At 45.8% G+C, this 17,942-nt stretch overlaps 1 protein-coding gene across 6 annotated transcripts; it reads left to right on the top strand.

Moving 5' to 3' along the window:
- The first annotated feature begins 239 nt into the window (after positions 1–239).
- LOC111962228 (SRSF protein kinase 2-like) lies at positions 240–14,040 on the top strand. Of its 6 annotated transcripts, none has more exons than XM_023985148.3 (13): positions 240–344; positions 468–555; positions 1,609–1,715; positions 2,488–2,653; positions 5,621–5,646; positions 5,805–6,117; positions 6,486–7,388; positions 7,578–7,678; positions 7,854–7,961; positions 8,254–8,323; positions 9,519–9,611; positions 10,245–10,337; positions 11,491–14,040. In XM_023985148.3, the coding sequence occupies exons 1-13, from the start codon at positions 276–278 to the stop codon at positions 11,673–11,675; spliced, it is 2,322 nt and encodes a 773-aa protein (XP_023840916.1). In that variant the 5' UTR covers positions 240–275; the 3' UTR covers positions 11,676–14,040. The 6 variants fall into 6 exon arrangements, with proteins under 6 accessions (XP_023840916.1, XP_070299078.1, XP_023840920.1 ...); XM_070442977.1 differs by having other exon boundaries at positions 7,563–7,678; XM_023985152.3 differs by lacking the exon at positions 9,519–9,611.
- The last annotated feature ends 3,902 nt before the right edge of the window (positions 14,041–17,942 follow it).

Below are 17,942 nucleotides of genomic sequence, written 5' to 3'. Positions count from 1 at the left end.
CCCCCCCTCCTGCGGTTTCAGTCATAATGTCCTTGCTATATCGGAGGTGTTAACCATGTTGAAATTGTCATACACGATACGCTGATCCTCACATGGACGTTGTCATTGGATATGAAACCATTTCCAGTAAGCATCACTCCTGCAGTGTGTTTTTCTTTTATCTGGGATTGATTGGTTCACGTCCCGTGTTGAATAGCTCTGTTGTAGTCCATAATGTTATGGATGACACTGTATGTGACACTGTTTGCTGTTTCAGGGTGAAGAACTTTGTGGCGATGAAGGTGGTGAAGAGTGCTCAGCATTACACAGAGACAGCACTGGATGAGATCAAACTGCTCAGATGTGTGAGTAGGGGACTCTGGGTCATCAAAATGTCTGGGACGTGTGTGTGTGTGTGTGTGTGTGTGTTTCCCCATGTGTTTCTCACACCTCTCTCTCACACACCCTCCGTCCTCATCCCTCTCCAGGTGAGAGAGAGTGACCCCTCTGACCAAAACAAAGAAATGGTGGTTCAGCTGATAGACGACTTCAAGATCTCTGGAATCAACGGAATACGTATCCTTATCAGCAGAGGGTGTGTGTGTGTCAAGGTTTCCGTTAGCCAGTAATAGCCGGCTTTTGGCCAATATTTTTTTTTGAAAAGCCGATAAATAAAATTGGTGCCTGCCAATTGTCCTGGAAAATAATAAAAAATCCCATTGCAAAATAATGATTTTTAGCATATTCATTGGTAAAAATACCAGTCGATGTAAATACATTTGACTGGTCATGCTTATTGGTCTATAGGGCAATTTGCATAATTTAGTGGAATTGAATTGGCGTGCGGGTACAGTCTATTTGTTATGCACCTTATTTATCGCACGCATACAGATACAGAGCCTTTGAGCGGAAAATCTGTCAGACAGCTCCAGAGCGGCTGCGACAGCATCTCAAACAGTAAATGCATAGGCAACAGAAGACCGGCTTCATCAGCGCGTTACACACCACTTTGCAATGACCTGGAGGCCGTATGCATTTTGATAACATATACTTAACTGTTTGAAACCTGAACATTTTACTACATATAATGTAGTAATGTGTGTGTGTGTGTGTGTGTATTCATCAGTGCAGAAACATGCAGAAAACAGTGCAGAAACGTTCTGTTTGTTACCTATGTGTAACGGCTGTCGTAGTCGTTCTCCTCCTCAGACGGGGAGGAGCATGGATCGGACCAAGATGCAGAGTAGTTAGTGTTCATATTTTAATGAAAAATCAACAAAACACTTCAAAATACAAAACCAACAAACGTGACAAACCCGAAACAGTCCTGTGTGGCCCAAACACAGTCACAGGAACAAACACCCACAAAACACAAGTGAAACCCAGGCTGCCTAAGTATGATTCTCAATCAGGGACAACGATTGACAGCTGTCTCTGATTGAGAATCATACCAGGCCGAACACAAAATCCCAACATAGAAAATCAAACCTATACCAACCCACCCAACTCACGCCCTGACCAACTAAAACAAATACAAAACAAAGGAAAACAGGTCAGGAACGTGACACTATGACTTCCTCTATGTGTATTATAAAGTCGTGGTCCGTCCTCCTTGACCAGCTGTCCCAGATGTGTGTATGGTGTTTGAGGTTCTGGGGCACCATCTTCTAAAATGGATCATCAAGTCCAACTACCAGGGCCTTCCTCTACCCTGTGTCAAGAGTATTATCAAACAGGTATGCCACACACACACACACACACACACACACACACACACACACACACACACACACACACCACACACACACACACACCACAAACACACACACCCACACACACACACACACACACCACACACACACCACACACACAACACAACACCACACCAACACACACCAACACAACACACACACAAAATGTTTCAACCAACACCTGGAACACACATCCTCACAATACTCCTTTCACACATAACTCCCTACACACACACATATCACACGTCACATTCACTTCCATCAACACTCTTTATTAGCACCAAACAAGATAGGAACGCGAGGATTTCCCCGCAGAGCGCAGTCATACCTCAGCCAGGTCAGGTAGTACATGTGTTACTTCCTCAAGGCCTTCCCAGGCATTTTCCCCTTCCCCTTAAGAGCAGAGCAGCATGTGGACCTGCAACTTGATCCCCTCATCCTGCTGCCTGCTCAGCGAAGACGTAGAAGCCGCTGCTGCCCCCTACTTTTGACCCAGCGGTCTGAAACTGTTCTCAAACTCACATGCAAAGCCGCCTGAAAAACAAACAACTGGCAACCGTCACCCCCCCCCCCCTCCCCCCACACACACACACAAGCACGTGTAAACAACAACAGTAGCCTTGTCCCGAATGGAAGAAAGATGACTAAGATGAAAGGAATGGTTCATTTAGCGTTGCATCGGTGCGTGTTTAATCTGGGTCGGGTTTGTTTTTGTGTGTGTTTGCGTTTGGGCACGCTTGTGTTCCTGTGTGTGTAGGTTCTGCAGGGCTTGGACTACCTCCACAGCAAGTGTAAGATTGTCCACACGGACATCAAGCCGGAGAACATCCTGATGTGTGTGGACGATGCGTTTGTCCGCCGCATGGCCGTGGAGGCCACAGAGTGGCAGAAGGCCGGGGCACCCCCGCCCTCTGGATCAGCAGGTAGGGTATAGACCAGTGGGCACTGTCCACCTCCCCTTACTCTCTCTCTCTGTAGAAGATAATATCAGAATAATTATAACCCAAAATCACAGGTTTTTTCGAAACCATCTGGCAAACTTTGAAGGTGAACTATCCCTCGAAGCTGCTGTATATACAAATAGCAGTGGTGGGAAAAAGTACCCAGTTGTCAAACTTGAGTAAAAGTAAAGATACCTAAATAGAAAATGAAATTCACCCAGTAAAATACTACTTATTTGGTTTTAAACATACTGAAGAATCAAAAGTAAATGTAAAAATAAAATATATTTAAATATCAAAAGTATAAATAATTTAAAATTCCTTATATTAAGCAAACCAGAAGGCACCATTTTCTTGTATTTTTCATTTACGGATAGCCAGGGGCATACTCCAACAATCAGACATAATTTACAAATGAAGCATTTGTGTTTAGTGAGTCTGCCAGATCAGAGGCAGTAGGGATGACCAGAGATGTTCTCTTGATAAGTGTGTGAATTGGACCATTTTCCTGTCCTGCTAAGCGTTCAAAATGTAACGAGCACTTTAGGGTGTCAGGGAAAATGTATGGAGTGTAAAGTACATTATTTTCTTTAGGAATGTAGAAATATATGTCAAAAATATGAATCGTATAGTACAGATATCCAAAACAGATACCTACTTAAGTAGTACTTTAAAGTATTTTTTACTTAAGTACTTTACACCACTGCCAAATAGTTAGTTATATTGTAGGCTTGTCCTCATTTCAGACTGAAGTGTTTTGGGAGTTAAACAGTGAATAGTGAATTGAATGACTTGTGGCTGTTCTTCCCTAAAGCCGTGTGGAGATCTGTACTTGACCTCAGGTTCAGTCTTTGTTGAATCAGTGCACTCTTTGTAGAGGAGTCATGAGAGTCAAATCCATTATAGACCGTTTGATTATTATTGCTTAAAGACAATTTATATTGCTAGTATAGGGAAGTATCTGTCTCACAGTTTCAGTAGTTTGCAGTATAGTAGTAAGTATTGGTTATGATCAGCAGTACCCTGATGTCTATCAGTGTATCTGTCACAGCATTAATGAATCTATTCATCAAACGGACGAATCAATCGGATGAATCAATCAGTTCGGCGGTCCCTTAGTTTGTTGCTTCATCTTGCCAGCCTAAGCCAACCAGTCAATTTGGCTCGAGCTCTTTCCTAGTTTGATTGGCAGAGAGATTGCTTGAGAGCTCGCGGCTCCACTAAAAGCTAGCTGATAGTGATTACGGAAACGTGCCTTTAGCAAGGAGAGAGAGGAGGAGAGAGAGGAAGTGGAGTTGTTAAAAGTTTTTTATTTAGCCAGCGCACTCTTTGCTTCCACTCACAATTCCCCTATTGTCTTAGGCCTGATGTCCCTTCAACTTACCCTTCAAAATGTACTGTTTGTTTGTCCTGTCACGTGTGTGTCACTAGCAGAGTCAGGGGTCAAGTAGTGTCGACAACACACGGCTGGACACTTAGCTCTTCCAATAGTATCCCTCGAAATTTGACAGCTCGAAGTAGCTATAATTCCATGCCTTACTTTTCTTCACAAATCGCTAAGTCTTGTTCCATACACCGGTGGACACCACAGGAGGTTGGTGGCACCTTAATTGGGGAGGAAGGGCTCGTGGTAATGGCTGGAGAGGTATAAGTGGAATTGTATCAAATACATCAAACACATGGTTTCCAGGTGTTTGATGCCATTCCACTGGCTCCGTTCCAGACATTATTATGAGCCGTCCTCCCCTCAGCAGCCTCCTGTGACTGACACATCTTCAGACTCCACACACACCTATGAGTCAGGTGGGAATGATGAGGGCTGTATGTGGGCACTGCGTAACACATGGAGAAAAGGTTGATTACTAGGACAAGGGAATAAAGCTGTCTGGAATTACTTAGATTACATCCTCCTTTCAACTCACACAGTTCACCCAAAGATTGTGTATGCATTCTCATCGACGGGGCTGCAGTGGAGCAGGTTGAGAGCTTCAAGTTCCTTGGTGTCCACATCACCAACAAACTAACATGGTCCAAGCACACCATGACAGTCGTGAAGCGGGCACGACAAAACCTATTCTCCCTCAGAAGACTGAAAAGATTTGGCATGGGTCCTCAGATCCTCAAAAGGTTATTCAGCTGCACTATCGAGAGCATCCTGACTGGTTGCATCACTGCCTGGTATGGCAACTGCTCGGCCTCCGACCGCAAGGTACTACAGAGGGTAGTGCGTACGGCCCAGTACATCACTGGGGCCAAGCTTCCTGCCATCCAGGACCTCTARACCAGGCAGTGTCAGAGGAAGGCCCTAAAAATTGTCAAAGACTCCAGCCACCCTAGTCATAGACTGTTCTCTCTGCTACCACATGGGCAAGCGGTACCAGGCGCCAAGWTCTAGGTCCAAGAGGCATCTAAACAGCTTCTACCCCCAAGCCATAAGACTCCTGAACATCTAATCAAATGGCTACCCAGACTATTTGCATTGCCCCATCCCACACCCACACACACACACCCTCTTTACATCACTGCTACTCTCTGTTGTCATCTATGCATAGTCACTTAACTATACCTACATGTACATACTACCTCAACTAACCGGTGCCCCTGCACATTGACTCTGTACCGGCACCCCCCTGTATATATTGTTATTTTTTACTGCTGCTCTTTAATTACTTGTTACTTTTATCTCTTATTCTCATCCGTATTTTTTGAAACTGCACTGTTGGTTAGGGGCTCGTAAGTAAGCATTTCACTGTAAGGTCTACTGTTGTATTCGGTGCATGTGACTAATACAATTTGACTTAATTTTTGATTTGAAGTCTTTAAGAGGGTCTAAAAGATATGAGGTCTTATTCAGGGGTGCATATTATACAAGAGTGTGTGAGGGATGATGTGTTTGAAGTTGAACTTTCTCCAGACTCTGACTTGTATGACTCTGTTTCATCCCAACAGTCAGCACAGCACCACAGGTCAAATCGGTGAGTAGCCCAACGTTTTGTATTCACCTCATAAACAGAAAAACCTGATTATGCTGTCCAATGTTTTTCAAACTAATTGCAGTCGCTCAACAAATGGGTCAGTGTATCACTAACTGTAATAGACCCCTCCTGTCCTCTTCCTCTCTCCTCTCCTCTAGGTGGGGAAGATCTCGAAGAACAAGAAGAAGAAGCTGAAGAAGAAGCAGAAACGTCAGACCGAGCTGTTGGAGAGACGCATGCTGGAGATCGAGGCCCTGGAGAAAGAGGCTGAGAAACAGAGGGCCACAGAGGGCCCCGAAGGTGAGGGGTTGACCCACTCCCCAAAACACACACCCCGCAACGCGGCACTGGGGCCCGCCGTCGCACTGGGTGAGAGCGATGACGACGATGATGACGATGAAGAGGATGGAGACGAGGAGGAGGAAGGAGAGGCGGAGAGGGAGAGGCCCACCAGGCTAACCAATCACACTTGTGAGTTGACGTGGTTTGACTGTCAATCAGTGTGGTGGTGGTGATGGTTTTATGGTCATTCACTCAATGTGTTGGTTATTCACACATTCCGTAGTGTGTGTGACTCAGGGCTGTGTGGAATGGGAGTGAATGAGAACTGGAGGAGGATGGGCCCGCCTCCAACCTTTCACACTAGGCCTACTAGAGGGGAGCAATGTCAGGCTGATTCATAAACAACTACAGTCTAACCGAAGCTCGATCTCTCTCTCTCTCTCTCTCTCTCTCTCTCCCTCTTTCTCCTTCTTTCTCTCCCTTCTTTCTCCTCTCTCCTCTCTCTCCCTTCTCCCTTTTTCACTCCTCCACTCTTTCTCTCCCCCTCCGCCTTTCAGGTGCTGCCCTGCCCCGGGAGCAGTCAGAGGTTCCCACCACGCCAGAGGCAGCAGCAGAGCCGGAGGGGGAGCCCACCCCCAGCCCTGCTCCAGACACAGAGACACAGACCCCCACGCCCACCCCCACCACACCTGGGGATGGCAACACAGCCAATCCAGAGAGCGAGGCGGAGGAGGAGGACGAGAAGGAGGATTGGAAAGAGGCCGTAAAGGAAGAGGAAGAGGAGGAGGAGGATGGGGAAGATGACGAAGAGGATGAAGAGGACTTGGTTACAGCTCCGTCCGAGCCACCGCCGGCGGTAGAGAAAGAGGAGAAGGATAGGAGGACAGAGGAGGAGGAGAAGAGTGAGGAGACCAAGGAGCAGGAAACGGACAAAGAGGAAGAGGACGATGACGACGATGATGACGATGATGATGATGAAGAAGACGATGACGCCGATGAAACAGAGACGGGCGCTAACGACCTCAGCAACTCCATATCCACCGCCACGGGCCAGAACAACAACACCCCCAAAACCAACGGCCACGTCCTACTGGGGGGTGAGGAGAGGGAGAGGGAGAGAGGTCCCAGAGCCAACCATCCAGTCCCTACCTCCTCCCCCATCCATCTGCACTGCCCCCTGGTGGAGTCAGAGTTCAGCTGCACGGACAGGGACCAAAGCTCCCTCAGCTCCTTCTATGAGCTCTTCAACGGCGAGGTGGTTACGCCAGGCCTGACCAACGGGGCGCAGCGCCACAGGGGCACGGCGCCACGCTTCCCCGAGTTGCCGCTGGACCCCGACCCGGGAATCCCCGTCACAGTGGGCGGAGCTGGTCACACAGGGGGTGCGACCTCCCCTCACAGCCCCACTGCAGACCGCAGCCGTACTGTGTCGTTGTCTAGCACCGGGGACATGCCTAAAGGTGAGGTGTTTCTCCCTTTCTCTCTCCCTCGTTCTCTCTTGTTCTCTCTCTTTCACACACATGTATGAACAACACAGATGTGCATGTACAGTACATGGAGTCACAGAGACACACATTTGCTGTACATAATCTGCCTGTCCTTCTCAACAACATTAACCCGTTTATCTAAACTAGATGATGTGGTTCTAGCCAAGGCCAAAGCAGCAGACCTGCTGGTTAACCCCCTGGACCCCCGCAACGCTGACACACTCCGAGTCAAGATAGCTGACCTTGGCAACGCCTGCTGGGTGGTAAGACGTGTGTGTCTGTGTGTGTGTGTGTGTGTGTGTGTGTGTGTGTGTGTGTGTGTGTGTGTGTGTGTGTGCGCGCGCGTGCGTGCGTGCCTGTGGTGTTTTACAATAAAGTAATTTGCAGTATAATCCGTAGTCGTTAAACTATCTCCTTTCTCTCCTTTCTCTTTCCCAGCACAAGCACTTCACAGAGGACATCCAGACCAGACAGTACCGCTCCATAGAGGTTCTGATAGGAGCTGGCTACAGCACTCCTGCTGACATTTGGAGCACCGCCTGCATGGTGAGCACACACACACACACACACACACACACACACACACACACACACACACACACACACACACACACACACACACACACACACACACACACACACACACACACACACACCTTATACACATCTAGATGTGTATAAGAGACAGCACACACACACACACACACACACACACACACACACACACACACACACACACACACACACACACACACACACACACACACACACACACACACACACACACACTCAAACACACAGTGCTGATGGATGATCCTGTCCTGTGTGTGTCCTGCAGGCGTTTGAGCTGGCTACAGGAGACTACCTGTTTGAGCCCCACTCTGGGGAGGACTACTCCCGGGATGAGGGTCAGTCTCTACATATTATAATAATACTGCACTTTATCGATCTACATATGATTATAGTGACATAGGATTCAGCTGTTTTAATATTTGCTGTCGTTACCGTTGATTTTGAAGGTGTTTAGACTGAGTAACCGTGTGGTTTCAGCTGTTGATCTGTCCTTTTTGAGATTTGCTCAACTGAATTAAGTGGTAGCACTTAGTAAGATGGTAATACCTTGTAGTACTAGCAGATTGGAGATAGTATAACGGCTTAATTGTAAATACTTTTGTATTGCAATGGGCCCAAAATAGAACATTCTTGAACGGGTTAAAGATGTCACAACAGATTTGAGTATAGTCCCCTCTAGTTTTCCTATCCACTAGTGTCTCTCTATCTACCCTCACCTTCTACATCTTTACCCTCACTCAACCTATCCCCGGATCTACATCTATACCTGACCTGACTCATCCTGCCTTGTCACGCCCTATCCCTGTATTAACATCCACACTCCCTACACTTCCCTATCCCGCTCATCCTCTATACCGGCTCACTCCTGGTCCCCACTCCCCACCCGCCCCCATGCTGTCCATCGCGAAGCCCTAGGTCCAGTTGACCTCCTGCACACTGTCACCTCAACCCTCTTGTTGATCTCATGTCCAGCCATCCACATTTGACTCCATAAATACCATGTTAACAATACTACACCACCATACTTCACCAAAATGGGACTTGAACGATAATTCACCATACTATCGACATAAATGGCATGTAGTCAATATGTATGGACAGATACTGCCATGATATCTTCATTGACAACAATGAGAGCCACCATATTTGGTGATGAGTCTCTCAGATTCAAAGATAATAGATGCATGTCTCTCTACTCCAAACCCACTGCACTCTCTACTCCATCTCACCGCCTCTGGTGTGGGGTCACTAACACTGAGCTCTCTGTCTCTTCCTCTTTCACTCTTTCCTCCTCTTCCAACTCTGCCTTCCTTACTTGTCCTACTTTCTTGTTCTCCTTTTCCTCCTTCCTTCCTTCCCTCCTCTCCTCATCTCAATCTCCCGGTTCCTTGTCCTCCTTTTCCCCTCTCCTTTATCTTTTCACCCTATTCTCCCTCTCTCCTTCTCCTCCTTTCCCTGTTCCTCTTCCTCCTTTCTCCCTCTCTCCTCTTCCTCCCCCTGCTTTCTCCTTTCTCCCTCTCTCCTCTGTAGACCATATTGCCCACATCATTGAGCTGCTGGGCGTTATTCCACGGCACTTTGCGCTCTCCGGAAAATATTCCCGGGAGTTCTTCAACCGAAGAGGTAGCACCAGGGAAAGTTCTTGTGGGACGGAGACACACAGACGCCCGAGCACACACAGTGACTCAGACAGACAGACGGACAGACATGAATATAGACACAGTGGAATGGGAATTGTATAAGCAGTCCAAAAGCAATAAGGGGTTTTGCAGCAAGTTGCCTGGCTGCCAAGACACCATTGGTGTGCACCAGAGGAGGCTGGTGGTAGGAGCTATAGGAGGACGGGCTCGTTGTAATGGCTGGAATGGAATCAATGGAACGGGGTCGAACACGTGGTTTCCGTGTGTCTGGTAGCATTCCATGATTTCATTCCAGCCATTACAACGAGCCCGTCCTCCTATAGCTCCTCCCACCAGCCTCCTCTGGTGTGCACAGCTGTTCAAGACCGCACATGAAGCAGGAACAATATGTCTGTTTGCTTTATTTCACAAATTTAGTCATAGCCCTCTCCAGTACCTTCTGGAGAGACTTACTGTCCCGTCAGTCAGTCAGTCTGTCCGTCTATCAGTGTGGTGTCTCCAGGCAGCAGTGTGTCCATCCATCCCTCCAGTGTGTATGTGTGTGTGTGTGTGTGTGTGCATGCTGTAATGCCGTGCCTGTTCTCTTGTGGTGTGGGCTGTGGCGGCCGGGGTTCAGATCACATCGCTCTGATCACGGAGCTTCTGGGGAAGGTTCCACGCAAAGTGGTCGCCGCCGGGAAGTACAGCCGAGAGTTTTTCTCCAAGAAAGGTAACGTCATGACGAGGTACTACCCCAACGAGGCAGACAGGAATACACAACAGTATTTATCTCTAAATATTAGTACATGTAACAAAGCTAGTCGTCGGTAGTATTTGAGTAGTGTGTCCACCTAGAAATACAAACAGTACATCCATTAGAAAATGTGCGTTTTCAAGCTTTGGTTATAAATATCTTGCTAGTTTCACCAGTATTAGCATAGTAACTTTATCCCTACCTGTACATATCTACCTTAATTACCTTGTACTCCTGCTCATCAACTCGGTTCTGGTACCCCCCGTGTATATAGCCAAGTTATCATTACTCATGGTGTATTTATTCCTCATGTTATTATCTTTGTATTATTTTTCAATTTTTATCTCTGCATTGTTGGGAAGTAAGCATTTCACTGTTAAGTGTACACCTGTTGTTTACGAAGCATGTGACAAACCAGATTTGATTTGAGCCACTTGACTGAGTTCTGAGTACTATCCTCCCTGAGTCTACAGCCTGTCTACCAGTCTATGTGTGTTACCTCTGTGTCTCTCTTTGGTAAGTGTCTGTGTCTTTAGAAACAGTATGCTACCCTGCTGCTAGCCTGCTTCTCTCGTGTTCCAGTCATGGGGCTCTAATATTCTGATTACAGCTCCTTTTCTTTGATGTTCTCTGTCTCTCTCTCCCTCGCTCTATCAAAGGTCTCGTCTGGTGTAAAAGGATGTCTTAATTCATTCTCCTTTTATCTCTCTATGCTCTTAATGTGTTCTGACGGACTCAGTCGCTCGCTACTCCAGGCCCTTGATTTGCCTTTCTTGGGCCTTGTCTCAATAGTCTTAAGCTTCTGTCCTTTTCTTCAGCTATGGTACGCTGTAAGTAATGTTAAATAATGACAGTGAAAGCAATGTGAGGAAGCCTTGCTTCCACCAATTCAGTGTAGATGAAAGCAAAGAGACATGGAAAGGATGCCACTGTGGAGTATTGAGATGCAGCCCGGGTTCTACTCTCTTCTCTGTCTCTCTCTTAATCTCTCTCTCTTGCTTCTCTCTCTCTCTCTCTCTTGCTCTCTCACTCTTTCTCTCTCATGGTTAGTCTACAAATCATAGCGCTTTAACTAATTACTCTTCCTTTCTCTCTCTCTATTTCTCTCTCTCTCTACCTCCCCCTGTAGGTGAGCTGAGGCACATCACCAAGCTGAAGCCCTGGTCCCTGTTTGATGTGTTGGTGGAGAAGTATGGCTGGGCCCCTGAGGACGCCGGCCATTTCACCCACTTCCTGCTGCCCATGCTGGAGATGGTCCCCGAAAAGAGGGCCTCGGCTGGGGACTGCCTCAGCCACCCCTGGCTCAACTCGTAGCGACACCAGCCCCCCCCCCTAGTGGCAGCCTCCACACACTGCTCAAAGCTAGGCACTCAAGACTGGAGCGAGAGGGAGAGGGGGGAGGAGGAGAGGGAAATGGGAGACTTTCTCGGGTCCTGCCCTGCCTCGCCCTGAGCCCTCCACACACACACACACACACACACACACACACACACACACACACACACACACACACACACACACACACACACACACACACACACACACACACACACACACACACACACACACACACACACACACACATAGGCATGCACACATGCAAAACAAACACCCACAGAGCCTCAGCAGGTAGAAACCACAAGGCTGTCATAGACCAGATAGAGAAAAGCTGCTCCTCTGCGGTCATCCCCATAAGTCCCATACAACCCCTCACAGGAGGAATAGAGCGGCCCAGGAATGGAGTTGAACGGAGTCAAACTTCCACGATTCTAGACAGGTAGGACAGAGATCCCTGCACAACATTGGGAGCAGCCATGGTCAGGACTGTGTCTTCCAAGACATCTCCTACTTAGAAAGACCATGCAGTCTGAACAGAAACTAACCCGCTCATATGAATGGGTTCTCTGCAATGTCCTGAACCTAGACCTGTCCTCCACCCTGGGTTTCCTATTGGAAGTCAATTAGCACCTCTATCAGAATGCTGACTGTGTGATAGCTCCATCTGCCTGACCTTACAACAGCACGGCCTAAACCTGCTGAGGCAGAAGTGTGTGTGTGTTATTAGTCTGGGTCTGCACTGCACATTCTGTAGGTGTGTATGTACGTCCCTCTCCTACAAAGGCGCAACAAGACTTCCAGATTAGGAGTCGGCCCTTCACCCTACTCCTCCTCTCATCCCTCTCCAGCCACTGCCCCCTCCCTCACTCTGTAGGAGTACTGTGCCCCCCCCTGTCCAGGACTGAAGCAGTGTTGTTGAACTGTTTACATCCCCCCCCAAAGCCCCAGTCCCCTGCCCTGTTCAGCCACCCAGCCAACAACACAGCTCCAGTCCCATCCCCGGCCACCAGGGTGCCCCAGAACTGAACTGCTACCACACAGACAGACATACAGGCAGACAGGGCACGGAACAAACAAAGATCCTAAAGACTGATGCTCGATGAACCGGACTGCTTGATCTGTAAAGAGTTTAACTGTCGTGAAAAGGAGTGAAGTGTACGGAGAGGCTGATTGACAGGAAGGGATGATGATGGTAATGATGGACGAGTTGTACATTTCATTGGTTCGTTGTTTTAGTTTTCTTCCTGTCTTTTTATTTCAAAAGCGAAAGGAGTCACTTGCGTTTACCTTTTTGGTGCCCCGTGTGAGGTTATCCAAGTTCCCTTGTTTCCTTTTTCGAATCCTTCCTCCCTTTGACATTCCTGATTCAGTCACACCATTCCTGACCTCTTTTCGTCTTTATCCTTAAAACAAGAACAATCCTTATGAGTCCATGTGGCGTGGCACGTTTACCAGATATGATTATTCCCCCTTGTAACCTACAGAGGAAACCCTCAAACTTGATCCTGAGCTTCTCCAGAAGGGGTTAGTCAAATGGAGGTTGCACTTGTCTTTGTAGATGTTGTTCAGGGATATATCTTTGTACATAACTCTGAGATCCGGCTCTGGAGATAAGACCGACGTACAGAATTGGAAAAAAAACACATGCATCATTCCTAAAAGAGGCTGTCACATGGACATGGATCTGTCCTCCAGAGCAGACAGTGGCGAGAGGCTGAGCCATTCTGGAGGCCACCAGAATATCGAACTGTGCCACTCTGTGGCTGATGAGGGTACTGCGTTCCTGCACACTGCAGCGCCTCTCAGTGCCAATGCTCCTACGTTCCACTCCACTTCTCTCTCTCACACTCATCACAATTAGTCCAGTTGCCTATTTTTCGCAATAAAATAAAAATTAGTATAAGTAAATGGTGAGATATTTTTTAAAATATTTAATTAATTTAAAGAAGAAAAAAAAAGATACAAAAATTATCTGGTTGTTGTGAAAGTGACCGAATCTCGTCCTATTGAGGTGATTGTGTTTGTCTGTTTTAGAGATGTTATTTCTTTTGTAATTATTATTGTTATATTATTATTACTGTAATTAATCTGATTCGTTATTTTTTACTCAGTTGTCACCTCTTCCTCCCCTCTTACATGAACAGGGCTGCTCTGTTTGGACTTGTGACGGTGATGAAATTTATCAAACATTTTTGCAATAATAGTAAATTATGATTTTTTTGCACCAAAAGCTCCTGATCTCACTCTCAGCCATGCTGACTGTTCTTCCTGACATCGACAGAATCGTGTCTCTTTTCTGTGTTTTTCATTGACAGATTTAATAAAATTGTAAATTAATGGAGTCTTGATGTGGTCTTTGAAAGTTTACAGCAGTTTTCATTAAATACTACTATTATTGTAACTTGTGTATTGAGGATAAGAGACAAAAGCTGAGATTTTGATGCATTTTCAAACCAGCCTTGAGACATGCATATAAAATACATTTCACTAGTGAGTGTAAAAAGACAACAACAAAAAAACTTCAAAATTGTTATCACTCAGAATGCTGAGGTCAGTTGACTTGACACACATTATTACATTCTAATACTCACTAAACGATTTTACCTAGCCATCAGACAACATTATTCTAACTGCATGACATTGCATTATTCTAATTGCACGCTAAAAGAGTATCCTGACAATACCCTGAGATTACTAGAATAGTATAAAACAATATTCTAAGGATTGTCACTAAATCAGATATATGTTAAAACTCACTTCTATTTTATTTAAGGGAAAATACTCTGCAGTGCTTACAGATAGTGTAAGCACAACTGTCAGTCAGTTTTAAAACACAGGTAAATCACATGCACCTTCAAGTATAAATGCTGTTTGTCTGACCAGCAGGTAAGGGAAATAGTGTTCAAGGCATGAGACTTGCATACTGTAGGACTATAGAACAGTTTACCATGGTAGTTATTACAATATTTGGACACCTTAACCAAGCAATGATTCACATTTCACAGGTAAAAGGTACATTACAACAACGTATACGTTCAGTCATTCACTAATGTAACATGCAGAAGGCCAGGAGTTTTTACCAACCACCTGACCAGGAAATACTCTGGGCCCTTACAAGGTCAAGAAGAACTCTAGACTCTAAATATCAGGAATCTGTGGTAGTGTTTGAGAGCATCAATTCTTCTGACTGTTTTACAAATCACCTTGCACCTTAAATATTTATGATGTTTAGATAAGTCAGTCGGGTCAGTCAATGATGCTATCAAACACAGCCTATGGCAGATGTAGTGATATGTGGGTGTTGTGAGGGGAGTCGGGCATTCTTGAGCAGCAGGGGCTTGGCCAGGTCCAGAATGTCTAGGTTAGGGTCCAGAGACCTCCCCAGCCCCTCCAGCATCATGATGGCAAACACAATGACGCAAAGTTACTCTCCAACTTCACCTGTAGAGAGGCAAACAAACCACAACGTCAACAGCAGTCTTGGTAGCAAACTCACATACTGTACATCAATGGAGGCTGCTGAAGGGAGGATGGCTCATAATAATGTCTGGAACGGAGCGAATGGAATGACATCAAACCCATGGAAACCATGTGTTTGATACCATTCCACCTATTCCGCTCCAGCCATTACCATGAGCCCGTCCTCCGCAATCAAGGTGCCACAAACCTCCCACACAAATACACAAATAGAATAACACACTTATGAAGAAGAGACCCTGATTAGTACACTATTGCACTTCAAACAAGAAACACACAAACTAAATTGCACAACTAATTGCATTAGTACTGTACAAAGTTAGAGGTGCACTATTTGATAGATTCCCCCGCTCCCCCTACCTCGGGCTTCCAGTGGGGAGACCTGAGGTCAACCTACCTCCGCCCCCTCCCCATATCGTACTTCTGAGTGGGAGACCTTCCCAGGCAGTAGCCTGCCTAGCTCACAAACTAGAATAAAGGTTAATTTACCCACAGTCCAACACGGTGACATGATATCATTGACGTGACGTGCAAATGAGCGATAGAAAACCACCAAATGTCACCATTCGGAATATTTTTTATATTTTTTTGTGCGGGCGCCCCATGCCGCCCCCTGCTACCCATGTCGCCTATGCCTAAATCCGCCACTGCGCCGAATACAACTGTAAAACGCTTTGCTTACGAGCTCTTCCCAGCAACGCAGAGTTTAAAAATACAAATAGTAACAGAAGAGGAATAAAATACACAATGGAGTTATACACACACACACACACTATATATAAAAACAAATATGCATAACAAATATAAATAATAATAATAAAACATTTGATCTCGAATCCAAAATGCTGGAGTACAGAGCCAAATTAAACATTTTAGCTTCACTGTCCAAAAAAATAAGTAAGGGAGTTTATACAGTGCCTTCGGAAAGTATTCAGACCCCTTTACTTTTTCCACATTTTGATACATTACAGCCTTAATCTCAAATGGATTAAATAAAACAAATTTGTCATCAATCTACATACAATACCCCATAATGACAAAGTGAAAACAGGTTTATGGAATTTTTGCTAATGTATGTAAAAATACTTTTTAAAATACCTTAATACCCTTTGATATCAGACTCAAATTTGAGCTCAGGTACATGTTTTTGAGCTCAGATGAAGAATGGCGCCGAAGGAGATGGCCGCCGTTTTACGATCCTGTAACCAATTGTGCTATTGTGTATGTTTTTAACGTTATTTGTAAATTATTTTGTGGCGGCAGGTAGCCTAGTGGTTAGAGCGTGGGGCCAGTAACCGAAAGGTTGCTGGATCGAATCCCCGAGCTGACAAGGTAAAAATCTGTTGTTCTGCCCCTGAATAAGACAGTTAACCAACTGTTCCCTGGTAAGCRGTCATTGCAATTAAGAATATGTTCGTAACTGGCTTGCCTAGTTAAATAAAGGTAATCTACCTTTACCATCGGTCCTATTATCCAGCGTACAATCAATCGATACTAAAATAGACAAACTACAAGCACGTATATCCCACCAACGGGACATTAAAAACTGTAATATCTTATGTTTCACKGAGTCGTGGCTGAACGACGACATGATTAACATACAGCTGGCGGGTTTTAAGCTTTTTCGGCAGGATAGAACAGCGACCTCTGGTAAGGCAAGGGGCGGCGGCCTATGCATGTTTGTAAACAACAGCTGGTGCACGAAATCTAGGGAAGTCTCAAGGTTTGTCTTGCCTGAGGTAGAGTATCTCATGATAACCTGTAAACCACACTATTTACCAAGAGAGTTTACATCTATATTTTTTGTAGCTGTCTATATACCACCGCAGACGGATGCTGGCACTAAGACCGCACTCAATGAGCTGTATACGGTGCTCCTAGTGGCCGGGGACTTTAATGCAGGGAAACTCAAATTCTATTAGCATGTTAAATGTGCAACCAGATGGAAAAAAAACTCTAGACCACCTTTTCTCCACATACAGAAATGTGTACAAAGCTCTCCCTCGCCCTCCATTTGGCAAATCTGACCATAATTCTATCCTCCTGATTCCTGCTTACAAGCAAAAACTAACGCAGGAAGCACCAGTGATTCGTTCAATAAGAAAGTGGTCAGATGATGCAGATGCTAAGCTATAGGACTGTTTTGCTAGCACAGACTGGAATATGTTCCGGGATTCTTCCAATGGCATTGAGGCATACACCACATCAGTCACTGGCTTCATCAATAAGTGCATCGATGACATCGTCCCAACAGTGACCGTACGTACATATCCAAACCAGAAGCCATGAATTACAGGCAACATCCGCACTGAGCTAAAGAGTAGAGCTGCCGCTTTCAAGGAGCGACAACCCGGAAGCTTATAAGAAATCCAGCTATGCCCTCCAACGAACCATCAAACAGGCAAAGCGTCATTACAAGACTAAGACTGAATCGTACTACACCGGCTCCGCCGCTCGTCGGATGTGGCAGGGCTTGCAAACTATTACAGACTACGCTAAGAATATGTCGAAGATAAATACACAGATGAGAGGACTAGAATTAACGATCAATGGAAATAGTGTTTTTTTCTGTAATAGGGAATTATTTATCAATGGGTCAGAGACATGGGAGGAATTTGTCTATACAGTGAGCCTGAAATAGGATACTTGTTATTTGGCCATTGGCCCAGTTGTACTGGAAGGACTTCTAATTGGTCAACCACAGGCTAGGGCTTGGTTATAAAACTGCATTCTGTCCCTTTGTTCTGTGGAGAGAACCACAGGGGA

The sequence above is a fragment of the Salvelinus sp. IW2-2015 genome, linkage group LG4q.1:29, assembly GCF_002910315.2.
Source record: "Salvelinus sp. IW2-2015 linkage group LG4q.1:29, ASM291031v2, whole genome shotgun sequence".
Taxonomy (NCBI): domain Eukaryota; kingdom Metazoa; phylum Chordata; class Actinopteri; order Salmoniformes; family Salmonidae; genus Salvelinus; species Salvelinus sp. IW2-2015.
The sequence above is the reverse complement of the archived record's forward strand: the minus strand, read 5'-3'. Positions and strand labels throughout refer to the sequence as shown.